The sequence below is a fragment of the Erinaceus europaeus genome, chromosome 14, assembly GCF_950295315.1.
Source record: "Erinaceus europaeus chromosome 14, mEriEur2.1, whole genome shotgun sequence".
Lineage (NCBI taxonomy): Eukaryota > Metazoa > Chordata > Mammalia > Eulipotyphla > Erinaceidae > Erinaceus > Erinaceus europaeus.
In genome coordinates, this window is record NC_080175.1 from 100805494 (window position 1) to 100821381 (window position 15888).

Consider the following 15888-nt stretch of genomic DNA (forward strand, 5'->3'; position numbering starts at 1 on the left):
GTGGGAGCCTGTCCTCTGCCTGGGTCCGTCTCTTCCTCTTTCTGACAGCCCGTGGGAGCCTGTCCTCTCCCTGTGTCCGTCTCTTCCTCTTTCTGACAGCCCGTGGGAGCCTGTCCTCTCCCTGTGTCCGTCTCTTCCTCTTTCTGACAGCCCGTGGGAGCCTGTCCTCTCCCTGGGTCCGTCTCTTCCTCTTTCTGACAGCCCGTGGGAGCCTGTCCTCACTCTGTGTCCGTCTCTTCCTCTTTCTGACAGCCCGTGGGAGCCTGTCCTCTCTCTGGGTCCGTCTCTTCCTCTTTCTGACAGCCCGTGGGAGCCTGTCCTCTCCCTGTGTCCGTCTCTTCCTCTTTCTGACAGCCCGTGGGAGCCTGTCCTCTCCCTGGGTCCGTCTCTTCCTCTTTCTGACAGCCCGTGGGAGCCTGTCCTCTCCCTGGGTCCGTCTCTTCCTCTTTCTTCCTCCCTGACAGCCCGTGGGAGCCTGTCCTCTCTCTGTGTCCGTCTCTTCCTCTTTCTGACAGCCCGTGGGAGCCTGTCCTCTCCCTGGGTCCGTCTCTTCCTCTTTCTGACAGCCCGTGGGAGCCTGTCCTCTCCCTGGGTCCGTCTCTTCCTCTTTCTGACAGCCCGTGGGAGCCTGTCCTCTCCCTGGGTCCGTCTCTTCCTCTTTCTGACAGCCCGTGGGAGCCTGTCCTCTCCCTGGGTCCGTCTCTTCCTCTTTCTGACAGCCCGTGGGAGCCTGTCCTCTCCCTGGGTCCGTCTCTTCCTCTTTCTGACAGCCCGTGGGAGCCTGTCCTCTCCCTGGGTCCGTCTCTTCCTCTTTCTGACAGCCCGTGGGAGCCTGTCCTCTCCCTGGGTCCGTCTCTTCCTCTTTCTGACAGCCCGTGGGAGCCTGTCCTCTCCCTGGGTCCGTCTCTTCCTCTTTCTGACAGCCCGTGGGAGCCTGTCCTCTCCCTGGGTCCGTCTCTTCCTCTTTCTGACAGCCCGTGGGAGCCTGTCCTCTCCCTGGGTCCGTCTCTTCCTCTTTCTGACAGCCCGTGGGAGCCTGTTCTCTCCCTGGGTCCGTCTCTTCCTCTTTCTGACAGCCCGTGGGAGCCTGTCCTCTCCCTGGGTCCGTCTCTTCCTCTTTCTGACAGCCCGTGGGAGCCTGTCCTCTCCCTGGGTCCGTCTCTTCCTCTTTCTGACAGCCCGTGGGAGCCTGTCCTCTCCCTGGGTCCGTCTCTTCCTCTTTCTGACAGCCCGTGGGAGCCTGTCCTCTCCCTGGGTCCGTCTCTTCCTCTTTCTGACAGCCCGTGGGAGCCTGTCCTCTCCCTGGGTCCGTCTCTTCCTCTTTCTGACAGCCCGTGGGAGCCTGTCCTCTCCCTGGGTCCGTCTCTTCCTCTTTCTTCCTCCCTGACAGCCCGTGGGAGCCTGTCCTCTCTCTGTGTCCGTCTCTTCCTCTTTCTGACAGCCCGTGGGAGCCTGTCCTCTCTCTGGGTCCGTCTCTTCCTCTTTCTGACAGCCCGTGGGAGCCTGTCCTCTCCCTGGGTCCGTCTCTTCCTCTTTCTGACAGCCCGTGGGAGCCTGTCCTCTCCCTGTGTCCGTCTCTTCCTCTTTCTGACAGCCCGTGGGAGCCTGTCCTCTCCCTGTGTCCGTCTCTTCCTCTTTCTGACAGCCCGTGGGAGCCTGTCCTCTCCCTGGGTCCGTCTCTTCCTCTTTCTGACAGCCCGTGGGAGCCTGTCCTCTCCCTGGGTCCGTCTCTTCCTCTTTCTGACAGCCCGTGGGAGCCTGTCCTCTCCCTGTGTCCGTCTCTTCCTCTTTCTGACAGCCCGTGGGAGCCTGTCCTCTCCCTGGGTCCGTCTCTTCCTCTTTCTGACAGCCCGTGGGAGCCTGTCCTCTCCCTGGGTCCGTCTCTTCCTCTTTCTGACAGCCCGTGGGAGCCTGTCCTCTCCCTGGGTCCGTCTCTTCCTCTTTCTGACAGCCCGTGGGAGCCTGTCCTCTCCCTGGGTCCGTCTCTTCCTCTTTCTGACAGCCCGTGGGAGCCTGTCCTCTCCCTGGGTCCGTCTCTTCCTCTTTCTGACAGCCCGTGGGAGCCTGTCCTCTCCCTGGGTCCGTCTCTTCCTCTTTCTGACAGCCCGTGGGAGCCTGTCCTCTCCCTGGGTCCGTCTCTTCCTCTTTCTGACAGCCCGTGGGAGCCTGTCCTCTCCCTGTGTCCGTCTCTTCCTCTTTCTGACAGCCCGTGGGAGCCTGTCCTCTCCCTGTGTCCGTCTCTTCCTCTTTCTGACAGCCCGTGGGAGCCTGTCCTCTCTCTGGGTCCGTCTCTTCCTCTTTCTGACAGCCCGTGGGAGCCTGTCCTCACTCTGTGTCCGTCTCTTCCTCTTTCTGACAGCCCGTGGGAGCCTGTCCTCTCTCTGGGTCCGTCTCTTCCTCTTTCTGACAGCCCGTGGGAGCCTGTCCTCTCCCTGGGTCCGTCTCTTCCTCTTTCTGACAGCCCGTGGGAGCCTGTCCTCTCCCTGTGTCCGTCTCTTCCTCTTTCTGACAGCCCGTGGGAGCCTGTCCTCTCCCTGGGTCCGTCTCTTCCTCTTTCTTCCTCCCTGACAGCCCGTGGGAGCCTGTCCTCTCTCTGTGTCCGTCTCTTCCTCTTTCTGACAGCCCGTGGGAGCCTGTCCTCTCTCTGGGTCCGTCTCTTCCTCTTTCTGACAGCCGGTGGGAGCCTGTCCTCTCCCTGGGTCCGTCTCTTCCTCTTTCTGACAGCCCGTGGGAGCCTGTCCTCTCTCTGGGTCCGTCTCTTCCTCTTTCTGACAGCCCGTGGGAGCCTGTCCTCTCCCTGGGTCCGTCTCTTCCTCTTTCTGACAGCCCGTGGGAGCCTGTCCTCTCCCTGGGTCCGTCTCTTCCTCTTTCTGACAGCCCGTGGGAGCCTGTCCTCTCCCTGGGTCCGTCTCTTCCTCTTTCTGACAGCCCGTGGGAGCCTGTCCTCTCCCTGGGTCCGTCTCTTCCTCTTTCTGACAGCCCGTGGGAGCCTGTCCTCTCCCTGGGTCCGTCTCTTCCTCTTTCTGACAGCCCGTGGGAGCCTGTCCTCTCCCTGGGTCCGTCTCTTCCTCTTTCTGACAGCCCGTGGGAGCCTGTCCTCTCCCTGGGTCCGTCTCTTCCTCTTTCTGACAGCCCGTGGGAGCCTGTCCTCTCCCTGGGTCCGTCTCTTCCTCTTTCTGACAGCCCGTGGGAGCCTGTCCTCTCCCTGGGTCCGTCTCTTCCTCTTTCTGACAGCCCGTGGGAGCCTGTCCTCTCCCTGGGTCCGTCTCTTCCTCTTTCTGACAGCCCGTGGGAGCCTGTCCTCTCCCTGGGTCCGTCTCTTCCTCTTTCTGACAGCCCGTGGGAGCCTGTCCTCTCCCTGGGTCCGTCTCTTCCTCTTTCTGACAGCCCGTGGGAGCCTGTCCTCTCCCTGGGTCCGTCTCTTCCTCTTTCTGACAGCCCGTGGGAGCCTGTCCTCTCCCTGGGTCCGTCTCTTCCTCTTTCTGACAGCCCGTGGGAGCCTGTCCTCTCCCTGGGTCCGTCTCTTCCTCTTTCTGACAGCCCGTGGGAGCCTGTCCTCTCCCTGGGTCCGTCTCTTCCTCTTTCTGACAGCCCGTGGGAGCCTGTCCTCTCCCTGGGTCCGTCTCTTCCTCTTTCTGACAGCCCGTGGGAGCCTGTCCTCTCCCTGGGTCCGTCTCTTCCTCTTTCTGACAGCCCGTGGGAGCCTGTCCTCTCCCTGGGTCCGTCTCTTCCTCTTTCTGACAGCCCGTGGGAGCCTGTCCTCTCCCTGGGTCCGTCTCTTCCTCTTTCTGACAGCCCGTGGGAGCCTGTCCTCTCCCTGGGTCCGTCTCTTCCTCTTTCTGACAGCCCGTGGGAGCCTGTCCTCTCCCTGGGTCCGTCTCTTCCTCTTTCTGACAGCCCGTGGGAGCCTGTCCTCTCCCTGGGTCCGTCTCTTCCTCTTTCTGACAGCCCGTGGGAGCCTGTCCTCTCCCTGGGTCCGTCTCTTCCTCTTTCTGACAGCCCGTGGGAGCCTGTCCTCTCCCTGGGTCCGTCTCTTCCTCTTTCTGACAGCCCGTGGGAGCCTGTCCTCTCCCTGGGTCCGTCTCTTCCTCTTTCTGACAGCCCGTGGGAGCCTGTCCTCTCCCAGGGTCCGTCTCTTCCTCTTTCTTCCTCCCTGACAGCCCGTGGGAGCCTGTCCTCTCTCTGTGTCCGTCTCTTCCTCTTTCTGACAGCCCGTGGGAGCCTGTCCTCTCCCTGGGTCCGTCTCTTCCTCTTTCTGACAGCCCGTGGGAGCCTGTCCTCTCCCTGGGTCCGTCTCTTCCTCTTTCTGACAGCCCGTGGGAGCCTGTCCTCTCCCTGGGTCCGTCTCTTCCTCTTTCTGACAGCCCGTGGGAGCCTGTCCTCTCCCTGGGTCCGTCTCTTCCTCTTTCTGACAGCCCGTGGGAGCCTGTCCTCTCCCTGGGTCCGTCTCTTCCTCTTTCTTCCTCCCTGACAGCCCGTGGGAGCCTGTCCTCTCTCTGTGTCCGTCTCTTCCTCTTTCTGACAGCCCGTGGGAGCCTGTCCTCTCTCTGGGTCCGTCTCTTCCTCTTTCTGACAGCCCGTGGGAGCCTGTCCTCTCTCTGTGTCCGTCTCTTCCTCTTTCTGACAGCCCGTGGGAGCCTGTCCTCTCCCTGGGTCCGTCTCTTCCTCTTTCTGACAGCCCGTGGGAGCCTGTCCTCTCCCTGTGTCCGTCTCTTCCTCTTTCTGACAGCCCGTGGGAGCCTGTCCTCTCCCTGGGTCCGTCTCTTCCTCTTTCTGACAGCCCGTGGGAGCCTGTCCTCTCCCTGGGTCCGTCTCTTCCTCTTTCTGACAGCCCGTGGGAGCCTGTCCTCTCCCTGGGTCCGTCTCTTCCTCTTTCTGACAGCCCGTGGGAGCCTGTCCTCTCCCTGGGTCCGTCTCTTCCTCTTTCTGACAGCCCGTGGGAGCCTGTCCTCTCCCTGGGTCCGTCTCTTCCTCTTTCTGACAGCCCGTGGGAGCCTGTCCTCTCCCTGGGTCCGTCTCTTCCTCTTTCTGACAGCCCGTGGGAGCCTGTCCTCTCCCTGGGTCCGTCTCTTCCTCTTTCTGACAGCCCGTGGGAGCCTGTCCTCTCCCTGGGTCCGTCTCTTCCTCTTTCTGACAGCCCGTGGGAGCCTGTCCTCTCCCTGGGTCCGTCTCTTCCTCTTTCTGACAGCCCGTGGGAGCCTGTCCTCTCCCTGGGTCCGTCTCTTCCTCTTTCTGACAGCCCGTGGGAGCCTGTCCTCTCCCTGGGTCCGTCTCTTCCTCTTTCTGACAGCCCGTGGGAGCCTGTCCTCTCCCTGGGTCCGTCTCTTCCTCTTTCTGACAGCCCGTGGGAGCCTGTCCTCTCCCTGGGTCCGTCTCTTCCTCTTTCTGACAGCCCGTGGGAGCCCGTCCTCTCCCTGGGTCCGTCTCTTCCTCTTTCTGACAGCCCGTGGGAGCCCGTCCTCTCCCTGGGTCCGTCTCTTCCTCTTTCTGACAGCCCGTGGGAGCCTGTCCTCTCCCTGGGTCCGTCTCTTCCTCTTTCTGACAGCCCGTGGGAGCCCGTCCTCTCCCTGGGTCCGTCTCTTCCTCTTTCTGACAGCCCGTGGGAGCCTGTCCTCTCCCTGGGTCCGTCTCTTCCTCTTTCTGACAGCCCGTGGGAGCCTGTCCTCTCCCTGGGTCCGTCTCTTCCTCTTTCTGACAGCCCGTGGGAGCCTGTCCTCTCCCTGGGTCCGTCTCTTCCTCTTTCTGACAGCCCGTGGGAGCCTGTCCTCTCCCTGGGTCCGTCTCTTCCTCTTTCTGACAGCCCGTGGGAGCCTGTCCTCTCCCTGGGTCCGTCTCTTCCTCTTTCTGACAGCCCGTGGGAGCCTGTCCTCTCCCTGGGTCCGTCTCTTCCTCTTTCTGACAGCCCGTGGGAGCCTGTCCTCTCCCTGGGTCCGTCTCTTCCTCTTTCTGACAGCCCGTGGGAGCCTGTCCTCTCCCTGGGTCCGTCTCTTCCTCTTTCTGACAGCCCGTGGGAGCCTGTCCTCTCCCTGGGTCCGTCTCTTCCTCTTTCTGACAGCCCGTGGGAGCCTGTCCTCTCCCTGGGTCCGTCTCTTCCTCTTTCTGACAGCCCGTGGGAGCCTGTCCTCTCCCTGGGTCCGTCTCTTCCTCTTTCTGACAGCCCGTGGGAGCCTGTCCTCTCCCTGGGTCCGTCTCTTCCTCTTTCTGACAGCCCGTGGGAGCCTGTCCTCTCCCTGGGTCCGTCTCTTCCTCTTTCTGACAGCCCGTGGGAGCCTGTCCTCTCCCTGGGTCCGTCTCTTCCTCTTTCTGACAGCCCGTGGGAGCCTGTCCTCTCCCTGGGTCCGTCTCTTCCTCTTTCTGACAGCCCGTGGGAGCCTGTCCTCTCCCTGGGTCCGTCTCTTCCTCTTTCTGACAGCCCGTGGGAGCCTGTCCTCTCCCTGGGTCCGTCTCTTCCTCTTTCTGACAGCCCGTGGGAGCCTGTCCTCTCCCTGGGTCCGTCTCTTCCTCTTTCTGACAGCCCGTGGGAGCCTGTCCTCTCCCTGGGTCCGTCTCTTCCTCTTTCTGACAGCCCGTGGGAGCCTGTCCTCTCCCTGGGTCCGTCTCTTCCTCTTTCTGACAGCCCGTGGGAGCCTGTCCTCTCCCTGGGTCCGTCTCTTCCTCTTTCTGACAGCCCGTGGGAGCCTGTCCTCTCCCTGGGTCCGTCTCTTCCTCTTTCTGACAGCCCGTGGGAGCCTGTCCTCTCCCTGGGTCCGTCTCTTCCTCTTTCTGACAGCCCGTGGGAGCCTGTCCTCTCCCTGGGTCCGTCTCTTCCTCTTTCTGACAGCCCGTGGGAGCCTGTCCTCTCCCTGGGTCCGTCTCTTCCTCTTTCTGACAGCCCGTGGGAGCCTGTCCTCTCCCTGGGTCCGTCTCTTCCTCTTTCTGACAGCCCGTGGGAGCCTGTCCTCTCCCTGGGTCCGTCTCTTCCTCTTTCTGACAGCCCGTGGGAGCCTGTCCTCTCCCTGGGTCCGTCTCTTCCTCTTTCTGACAGCCCGTGGGAGCCTGTCCTCTCCCTGGGTCCGTCTCTTCCTCTTTCTGACAGCCCGTGGGAGCCTGTCCTCTCCCTGGGTCCGTCTCTTCCTCTTTCTGACAGCCCGTGGGAGCCTGTCCTCTCCCTGGGTCCGTCTCTTCCTCTTTCTGACAGCCCGTGGGAGCCTGTCCTCTCCCTGGGTCCGTCTCTTCCTCTTTCTGACAGCCCGTGGGAGCCTGTCCTCTCCCTGGGTCCGTCTCTTCCTCTTTCTGACAGCCCGTGGGAGCCTGTCCTCTCCCTGGGTCCGTCTCTTCCTCTTTCTGACAGCCCGTGGGAGCCTGTCCTCTCCCTGGGTCCGTCTCTTCCTCTTTCTGACAGCCCGTGGGAGCCTGTCCTCTCCCTGGGTCCGTCTCTTCCTCTTTCTGACAGCCCGTGGGAGCCTGTCCTCTCCCTGGGTCCGTCTCTTCCTCTTTCTGACAGCCCGTGGGAGCCTGTCCTCTCCCTGGGTCCGTCTCTTCCTCTTTCTGACAGCCCGTGGGAGCCTGTCCTCTCCCTGGGTCCGTCTCTTCCTCTTTCTGACAGCCCGTGGGAGCCTGTCCTCTCCCTGGGTCCGTCTCTTCCTCTTTCTGACAGCCCGTGGGAGCCTGTCCTCTCCCTGGGTCCGTCTCTTCCTCTTTCTGACAGCCCGTGGGAGCCTGTCCTCTCCCTGGGTCCGTCTCTTCCTCTTTCTGACAGCCCGTGGGAGCCTGTCCTCTCCCTGGGTCCGTCTCTTCCTCTTTCTGACAGCCCGTGGGAGCCTGTCCTCTCCCTGGGTCTGTCTCTTCCTCTTTCTGACAGCCCGTGGGAGCCTGTCCTCTCCCTGGGTCCGTCTCTTCCTCTTTCTGACAGCCCGTGGGAGCCTGTCCTCTCCCTGGGTCCGTCTCTTCCTCTTTCTGACAGCCCGTGGGAGCCTGTCCTCTCCCTGGGTCCGTCTCTTCCTCTTTCTGACAGCCCGTGGGAGCCTGTCCTCTCCCTGGGTCCGTCTCTTCCTCTTTCTGACAGCCCGTGGGAGCCTGTCCTCTCCCTGGGTCCGTCTCTTCCTCTTTCTGACAGCCCGTGGGAGCCTGTCCTCTCCCTGGGTCCGTCTCTTCCTCTTTCTGACAGCCCGTGGGAGCCTGTCCTCTCCCTGGGTCCGTCTCTTCCTCTTTCTGACAGCCCGTGGGAGCCTGTCCTCTCCCTGGGTCCGTCTCTTCCTCTTTCTGACAGCCCGTGGGAGCCTGTCCTCTCCCTGGGTCCGTCTCTTCCTCTTTCTGACAGCCCGTGGGAGCCTGTCCTCTCCCTGGGTCCGTCTCTTCCTCTTTCTGACAGCCCGTGGGAGCCTGTCCTCTCCCTGGGTCCGTCTCTTCCTCTTTCTGACAGCCCGTGGGAGCCTGTCCTCTCCCTGGGTCCGTCTCTTCCTCTTTCTGACAGCCCGTGGGAGCCTGTCCTCTCCCTGGGTCCGTCTCTTCCTCTTTCTGACAGCCCGTGGGAGCCTGTCCTCTCCCTGGGTCCGTCTCTTCCTCTTTCTGACAGCCCGTGGGAGCCTGTCCTCTCCCTGGGTCCGTCTCTTCCTCTTTCTGACAGCCCGTGGGAGCCTGTCCTCTCCCTGGGTCCGTCTCTTCCTCTTTCTGACAGCCCGTGGGAGCCTGTCCTCTCCCTGGGTCCGTCTCTTCCTCTTTCTGACAGCCCGTGGGAGCCTGTCCTCTCCCTGGGTCCGTCTCTTCCTCTTTCTGACAGCCCGTGGGAGCCTGTCCTCTCCCTGGGTCCGTCTCTTCCTCTTTCTGACAGCCCGTGGGAGCCTGTCCTCTCCCTGGGTCCGTCTCTTCCTCTTTCTGACAGCCCGTGGGAGCCTGTCCTCTCCCTGGGTCCGTCTCTTCCTCTTTCTGACAGCCCGTGGGAGCCTGTCCTCTCCCTGGGTCCGTCTCTTCCTCTTTCTGACAGCCCGTGGGAGCCTGTCCTCTCCCTGGGTCCGTCTCTTCCTCTTTCTGACAGCCCGTGGGAGCCTGTCCTCTCCCTGGGTCCGTCTCTTCCTCTTTCTGACAGCCCGTGGGAGCCTGTCCTCTCCCTGGGTCCGTCTCTTCCTCTTTCTGACAGCCCGTGGGAGCCTGTCCTCTCCCTGGGTCCGTCTCTTCCTCTTTCTGACAGCCCGTGGGAGCCTGTCCTCTCCCTGGGTCCGTCTCTTCCTCTTTCTGACAGCCCGTGGGAGCCTGTCCTCTCCCTGGGTCCGTCTCTTCCTCTTTCTTCCTCCCTCTCTCCCTTAAAAACAAAACAACGGGGCGCGGGCACCTGGCTGGGACTGCCAGTCACGGTACAGTGCAGCGAGGTGCCTGCCTTGCTTCCCTCCTTTCCCCTCCCCTCCCCTCCCCTCCCCTTCCCTTCCCTTCCCGCACGGCATCAAGCAAGAGGACAGAGGGCTGGTGAGAAGCTCATCTGGAGGGCTGCCTGCTTTGCCACGGCACGACCCAAGTTTGAGCCTGGTCTCTGCTGCACTCCATCTTTCTCTGCGTCTTTACTCCTGACTGGAAACGCCATCCTGGAGTGCTGAGGTATAGGTTATCTGTGAAAACATTAAGAATGAGGTGGTCGGGCAGTAGCGCAGTGGGTTAAGCGCACGTGGCGCAAAGAGCAAGGATCCCGGTTCGAGCCCCCGGCTCCCCACTGCAGGGGAGTCGCTTCACAGGCGGTGAAGCAGGTCTGCAGGTGTCTGTCTTTTTCCCCCCCTCTGTCTTCCCCTCCTCTCTCCATTTCTCTCTGTCCTATCGTGTCAACAATGACATCAAAAACAATAACTACAACAAAAAAACAATAAGGGCAACACAAGGGAAAAAAAAAAAACTAAAAACAAAATTCAGAATGAATATACCACCTGGGAGGTGGTATAGTGGATAAAGCACTGAACTCTCAGGCCTGAGGTTCTGAGTTTGATTCCTGGCACTGCACGTGGCAAAGCAGTGCTCTAGGTCTCTCTTCCTCTTCCTCACGTAAATAAGTTAGTTATTGGATATGGCTGAGATCTAACGTATAGCTAGTGCTGAGACCAGTGTTTATAAAACAACTTTCTTTAAAAAATATTATTTATGTTAGATAGAGACAGAGAAGTTGAGAGGGTAGGGAGAGACAGAGAGGGAGAGACACCTGTAGCCCTGCTTCACCACTCAAGAAGCTTCTCCCCTGAGGTGGGACCTGGGCCTTGAACCCGGCTCCTTGTGCATGGTGAGTGCTCACTCAACCAGGTACACCACCACTGGGCCCCGAAAATAACTTTCCTTTATTTTAAAAAGTATTTTATTTATTCATGAGAGGGATAGGAGGAGAAAGAACCAGACGTCACTCTGGTACATGTGCTGCTGGGGATTGAACTCAGGACCTCATGCCTGAGAGTCCAGTGTTTTATCCACTGTACAACCTCCTGGACCACCTAGAATAACTTTCTCTACCCTGCTTTGATGGTCTAATCTTATCTTTCCTCCAAGGATCATCTCAGATTACATAACCTACTTGAATCCTTCTGCTTCTGTATTTGGAAATCTTCTGCCTTTTTTCACATTTTAATTTTTATTAGTGATTTAATAATGATTAACAAGACTGTAATATCACAGGGCTACAATTCCACACAGTTCCCACCACCAGAGTTCTGTGTACCATCCCCTCCACTGGAAGCTTCCCTATTCTTTTTTAAATTTTTTTTTGTATATTTATTTATTTTCCCTTTTGTTGTCCTTGTTTTTTGTTGTAGTAGTTATTATTGTTGTTGTTATTGATGTCATCGTCGTTGTTGGCTAGGACAGAGAGAAATGGAGAGAGGAGTGGAAGACAGAGAAGGGGAGAGAAAGACAGACACCTGCAGACCTGCTTCACCGCCTGTGAAGCGACTCCCCTGCAGGTGGGGAACCGGGGGCTCAAACTGGGATCCTTACGCTGGTCCTTGCGCTTCGTGCCACCTGCGCTTAACCAGCTGCGCTACCGCCCGACTCCCAGCTTCCCTGTTCTTTATCCCTCCGAGAGGATGGACCCAGGATCTTTACAGGGAGCAGAAGGTGGGAGTTCTGGCTTCTGTAATTGCTTCTCTGCTGGACATGGGCATTCTTCTCTTTCTTATTTTATTTAAATATTTTTATTTATTACTTATTATTGGATAGACAGAAAACTGAGAGGAGTAGATAGAGAGGGAGAGAGACAGAGAGACACCTGCAGCCCTGCTTCACCACTCGTGAAGCTTCCCCCAGCAGGTGGGGACCAGGGGCTCGAACCTGGGTCTTTGCACACTGTGATGTGAGCACTTAACCAGGTGGACCACCGCCTGGCCCCCTGCTTTCTATTTCTTTTTTAAATTTATTTTATTGTTGTAGTTACTATTGTTGTTGTTATTGATGTCATTGTTGTTGGACAAGACAGAGAGAAATGGAGAGAGGAGGGGAAGACAGAGAGGGGGAGAGAAAGACAGACACCTGCAGACCTGCTTCACCGCCTGGGAAGCGACTCCCCTGCAGGTGGGGAGCGGGGGGCTTGAACCAGGATCTTTTCTGGTCCTTGCGCTTTGCTTCCTGTTTCTAATAGAAGCTGTTATCACACCGTCACTCTCTCCCTCTTGCCTTTAATGAGCTGAATTGTAAACTCTTGGAGAGAAGTTGTCAGAGACCGTTTCTCCGGCATCTTCATGCTAGTGTCGTAATACACTGCAGAGAGGTCACACAGAGTAGTCAAGGTGTTTCGACAGAGTCCTTGATGCCTGAGACACGGGTGTTTGAGCCGTGTCAGAGGATGCTCTGACTGAGCAAGCCACAGAGAACTGGAGCACTTGCCTGCGGTCAGCCAACAGTGTCAGGTGAAGGACGGACACACACGCGTGCACACGCGCACGCACACGCACACACCACTTTCCGAGCCTCTCTGTCTGCCGTGACCTCAATATTTTTGGCTCCCCAGAGTTCTACCCTCTTCAGTCTTCACTGCAGACGTCACTTTCTCCCGAGGCTGATTCAGTGTCAGGTCCCACCTCTCTTAGCTCCAGACCTGCATTCGCCTGCCCTGCCCGGCTCCCCCCGAGTGGATCTGTCACCCTCAACTGCCTCAGGCTGAAGCTACTTGCCGGCTCCCATCTCTGGAAGCCACTATGTGCGATGCTAGCACTGTTTGGAGCCCGTTTCTTCAGAAGACTAAGTGAATTTTTGTTTTGTTTTGTTTGTCATCGCTGGGATTCCACCACTGCTGGGTGACTTTTTTTTAGATAGAGAGAATGCAGAGAAAGCATGAGAAAGAGAGGGAAAGAGACCATGGCACCAACGCTCCCTCCACTGTGGTGAGGGCTGGGCTCAGACCTGGACCACACCCCTGGCAAAGCAACTGGGTTGGCATGTTGGCTATGTCGACAGTCACCTCTAGCTACACTTCAAAACCACATTATCTGACTATTTAAAATATTTTATTCATTTTATGAGAGAGAGAGAGAAGTCGCAAAGCACTGCTCAGCTCTGGCTTAACGGTGGGGCTGGGGATCGAACCTGGGACCTCAGAGCCTCAAGCATGACAGCCTTTTTGTAGAACCCATTATAATGTGTCTCCAGCCCTATCTTGTTATGTTTATATTAACTTCTAGTTCTCTAAAACTATGCTATTTGGGAGTCGGGCGGTAGTGCAGCAGGTTCAGCGCAGGCGCCGCAAAGCACAAGGACCAGCTGAATGAAGGATCCCAGTTCGAGCCCCCGGCTCCCCACCTGCAGGGAAGTCGCTTCACAGGCGGTGAAGCAGGTGTGCAGGTGTCTGTCTTTCTCTCCCCCTCTCTGTCTTCCCCTCCTCTCTCCATTTCTCTCTGTCCTATCCAATAACAACGACATCAATAACAACAACAATAATAACTTCAACAATAAAACAAAGGCAACAAAAGGGAATAAATAAATATTAAAAAAATTAAAAATATCACTTTTATTTATTGGATACAGACAGCCAGAAATCGAGGGAGTAGCAGGGAGAGACACATGCAGCCCTGCTTCACCACCCGCAGAGTTTTCCCCCTGCAGGTGGGGTTGGGGGCTAGAACCCAGGTCCTTGTGCACTGTAACACGTGCGCTCAACCAGGTGCGCCACCGCCCAGCCCTATATTTCCTGTTCTTATCTTTCATTCTTCTCTCACCCATTTGCCTCCAAGCAGACCCAAGCTAGTCCCTCCCTTGAAGCCCTTGGCAACCTTTCCACTGCTTTCTTCAAGGATATCAGAGTTGTAGATTCACTGCTCATCTTCTTAAGGCAAAATGAGAGGAAACAAAATAAGAAAACAAACAGCCAACAGAGTCAAGTTTGAGTCCAGCCTCGCTGCCGTTTTCTGGTCAGCAACAGGCAGCAGCAGGGAGCGTCTGATCTCCCGGCCTGCAGGTCACGGAGTGCCGGGAGCTTTTAATAGCCGGGACATCCAAATATAGTTCCCAAGAGGCATTCGCGAACACAGGCGTCCTGGAATGCGCTACGATGTCTCTGGCTTTGCAAGGTGAACTGCAGACTGTGCGTCACGTGACTCCTGGGAGACACCAAGGCTGCATGGGTGCCACGCAAATGCTACAAGCACCTATGGGCACTAGGATTCAGTCTGAAAGCATTACCGCCCAGAGTCAGTTACGATCTGAGTCGGATCTTTTATTATACATCAGCACTAAACCGTAACCCTCAGGCTGGGGAGATAGCATAATGGTTCTGCAAAACCTTTCAGGCTTCAGGCTCTGAGGTCTCAGGTGCAGCTCCTAGCACCACGAGAAGCCAGAGCTGAGCAGGGCTCTGGCTAGAGAAAAGTACCCGTGTTGGGAACTAGCAGGTCATGCCTGACATCTCCTAGTATTAGACTGAGATTTAGAATTCAAAGCAGGGCCGTATTTGTGCCAGATCTTCACACCTGAGGCCCCATCCGCCAAAGGCTCAGTCCTCGGCACTGCCACATGCCAGCTGGGTAGTGCCTGACTTCTCTCTCATGGGAATTCAGAGGCAGTGGGGAGACAGTGTGATGCTTCCGCAAGACACTTTCACCCCTGAGGCTCTGAGGCCCCAAGTCCCTCCCCAGCACCACGATCAGCCAGAACTGATCAGTGCTCTGGTCTCTGGATTCTTCTCCCTGTACCTCTCTTTCATTTAAGTAAACACGTAAAGTGGTCCAACAGGTGGTGCAGTGGGTAAAGCACTGGACTCTCAAGCATGAGGCCCTGAGTTCAATCCCCAGCAGCACATGTGCCAGAGTGATGTCCAGTTCTTTCTCATGAATAAATAAAGAAATTCTTAAAAAATAAACACAGAAATATTAAGACAGAAAATTAATAAACAAAAAGTGTTACCGACTTAGAAATTGTATTTCTCTAATTTTTTATTATCTTTTATTTATTGATTGGATACAGCCAGAAATCGAGAGGGAAGGGAGGGTTAGAGAGGGAGAGAGACAGAGAGACGCCTGCAGCCCTGCTTCACCACTTGTGAAGCTTTCCCCCTGCAGGTGGGGACTGGGGGCTCGAACCCGGGTCCTTGTGCATTGTAACATGCGCTCAACCAGGTGCGCCACCACCTGGCCCCCCCAAAATTGTATTTCTTACTTACTGGTTAGGGAGAAATTGAGGCGGGGGGAGGTAAGAGAGGGAGAAAGAGAAGCCTACTGCACTGCTCTACTGCTAGTGAAGCTCTCCCCCTGCAGATGGGGTCTGGGGGCTCGAACCCGAGTCCTTGAGCATGGTAACATGTACGCTCAACCAGGTGCACCACAGCCTGGCCTAAGCAAATGTTCTTCTTCTTTTTTTTTAATAGTTAAAAAAACAAATAGAAACAAGTGTAAAATAGAATCACTGAATTAAAGATAGCTTTTCCCCCTGAGCACTGGAGCTGAAGGGCTGACAGCACATGCCTGGCGTCTCTGGACACAGTCGGAAGTGAAACGTGTTGAAGTGGCGCTGGTCGCACTGACGTGGTTGGGCTCAGCAGACGCGGGATCAGACGGTCTGGACTGAGTGAAGTGCGCAGGGGGACGAGCAAAGCCCCAGAGGGCCCAGGACAGGGAGAAGCATGGTTTTACAGAGAATGGGGAGGGTTCCTGCTGTCCGAGAGTCTGAGAAGGCAGCAGGTAGTTGCTGTTATGACCAGGTTATTTGGGATTGCGGTTGACTTTGAAAATCCCATGGTCAGGTTTTGTGGTATCACACAAGACCTCATCATGATTTCTGTCCTTTAATGCTATTTACCAATAACTGTATCTTACATACTGACAAGACCAGTTGCTTCTATTTTCCCCGGTCTAAGATCGTAGGTGATTTAATACTTCAAAGAAAAAGTCATCATTAGAAATGGAGCCAGAAGCAAGTGTGTTAAGTGAGGTAAGTCAGAAAGACAAAGGCAAGTCTGGGATGGCCCCACTCAGAAGCAGAAGCTGAGAAAGAAGAGCAGGCAGGGCAGCTCAAAACAGATTGTGCCTGAGTTTGGAGTATTGCACCAAAGCAAACCACTCTGGGATGAGAGGGAGGGCAGATTTTCAGCTTCACTATAGGGAGGTGGGGGTAGGGACACAGACCTTTGGTGGCAGGAATGGTGCTAGTGTACACTCCTATTATTAACTGATAGTCTTATAAACCACTATCTAACCAGTATGAAGGGAAAAACAGATTGAAAGTCTCAAACTTTTTGATGCACAGACCCCAGTTCTGAGGAAATGTTCCTTCAGTCTAAGCACCTGAGGTGCACTCACCAGTGCGGCTCACCTCCTGAGCTTCTGAGTGTGACTGTGACTGGAGTTCCCAGTGGCCTCCTCCTCAGGTTCAGTCAGTTTCTCGAGTGACTCACAGAGTTCAAGAAAGCAGCTCGCTCACCTGATCACTGGTTTCTTATAGAGGATGCAAGTCCCAGTGTGG

General features: G+C 56.8%; 2 protein-coding genes across 2 annotated transcripts in view; both read right to left on the bottom strand.

Moving 5' to 3' along the window:
* Positions 1-13497, bottom strand: part of SMCO1 (single-pass membrane protein with coiled-coil domains 1) — a 19426-nt gene extending 5929 nt beyond the window's left edge. The window contains exon 1 of the mRNA XM_007537841.3: positions 13206-13497. Within this exon, the coding sequence (XP_007537903.2) occupies positions 13206-13255 (50 nt within the window). The 5' untranslated portion in view covers positions 13256-13497. The remainder of the gene's footprint in view (positions 1-13205) is intronic.
* Positions 1-15888, bottom strand: part of WDR53 (WD repeat domain 53) — a 30114-nt gene that overhangs the window by 5139 nt on the left and 9087 nt on the right. The window lies entirely within an intron of this gene.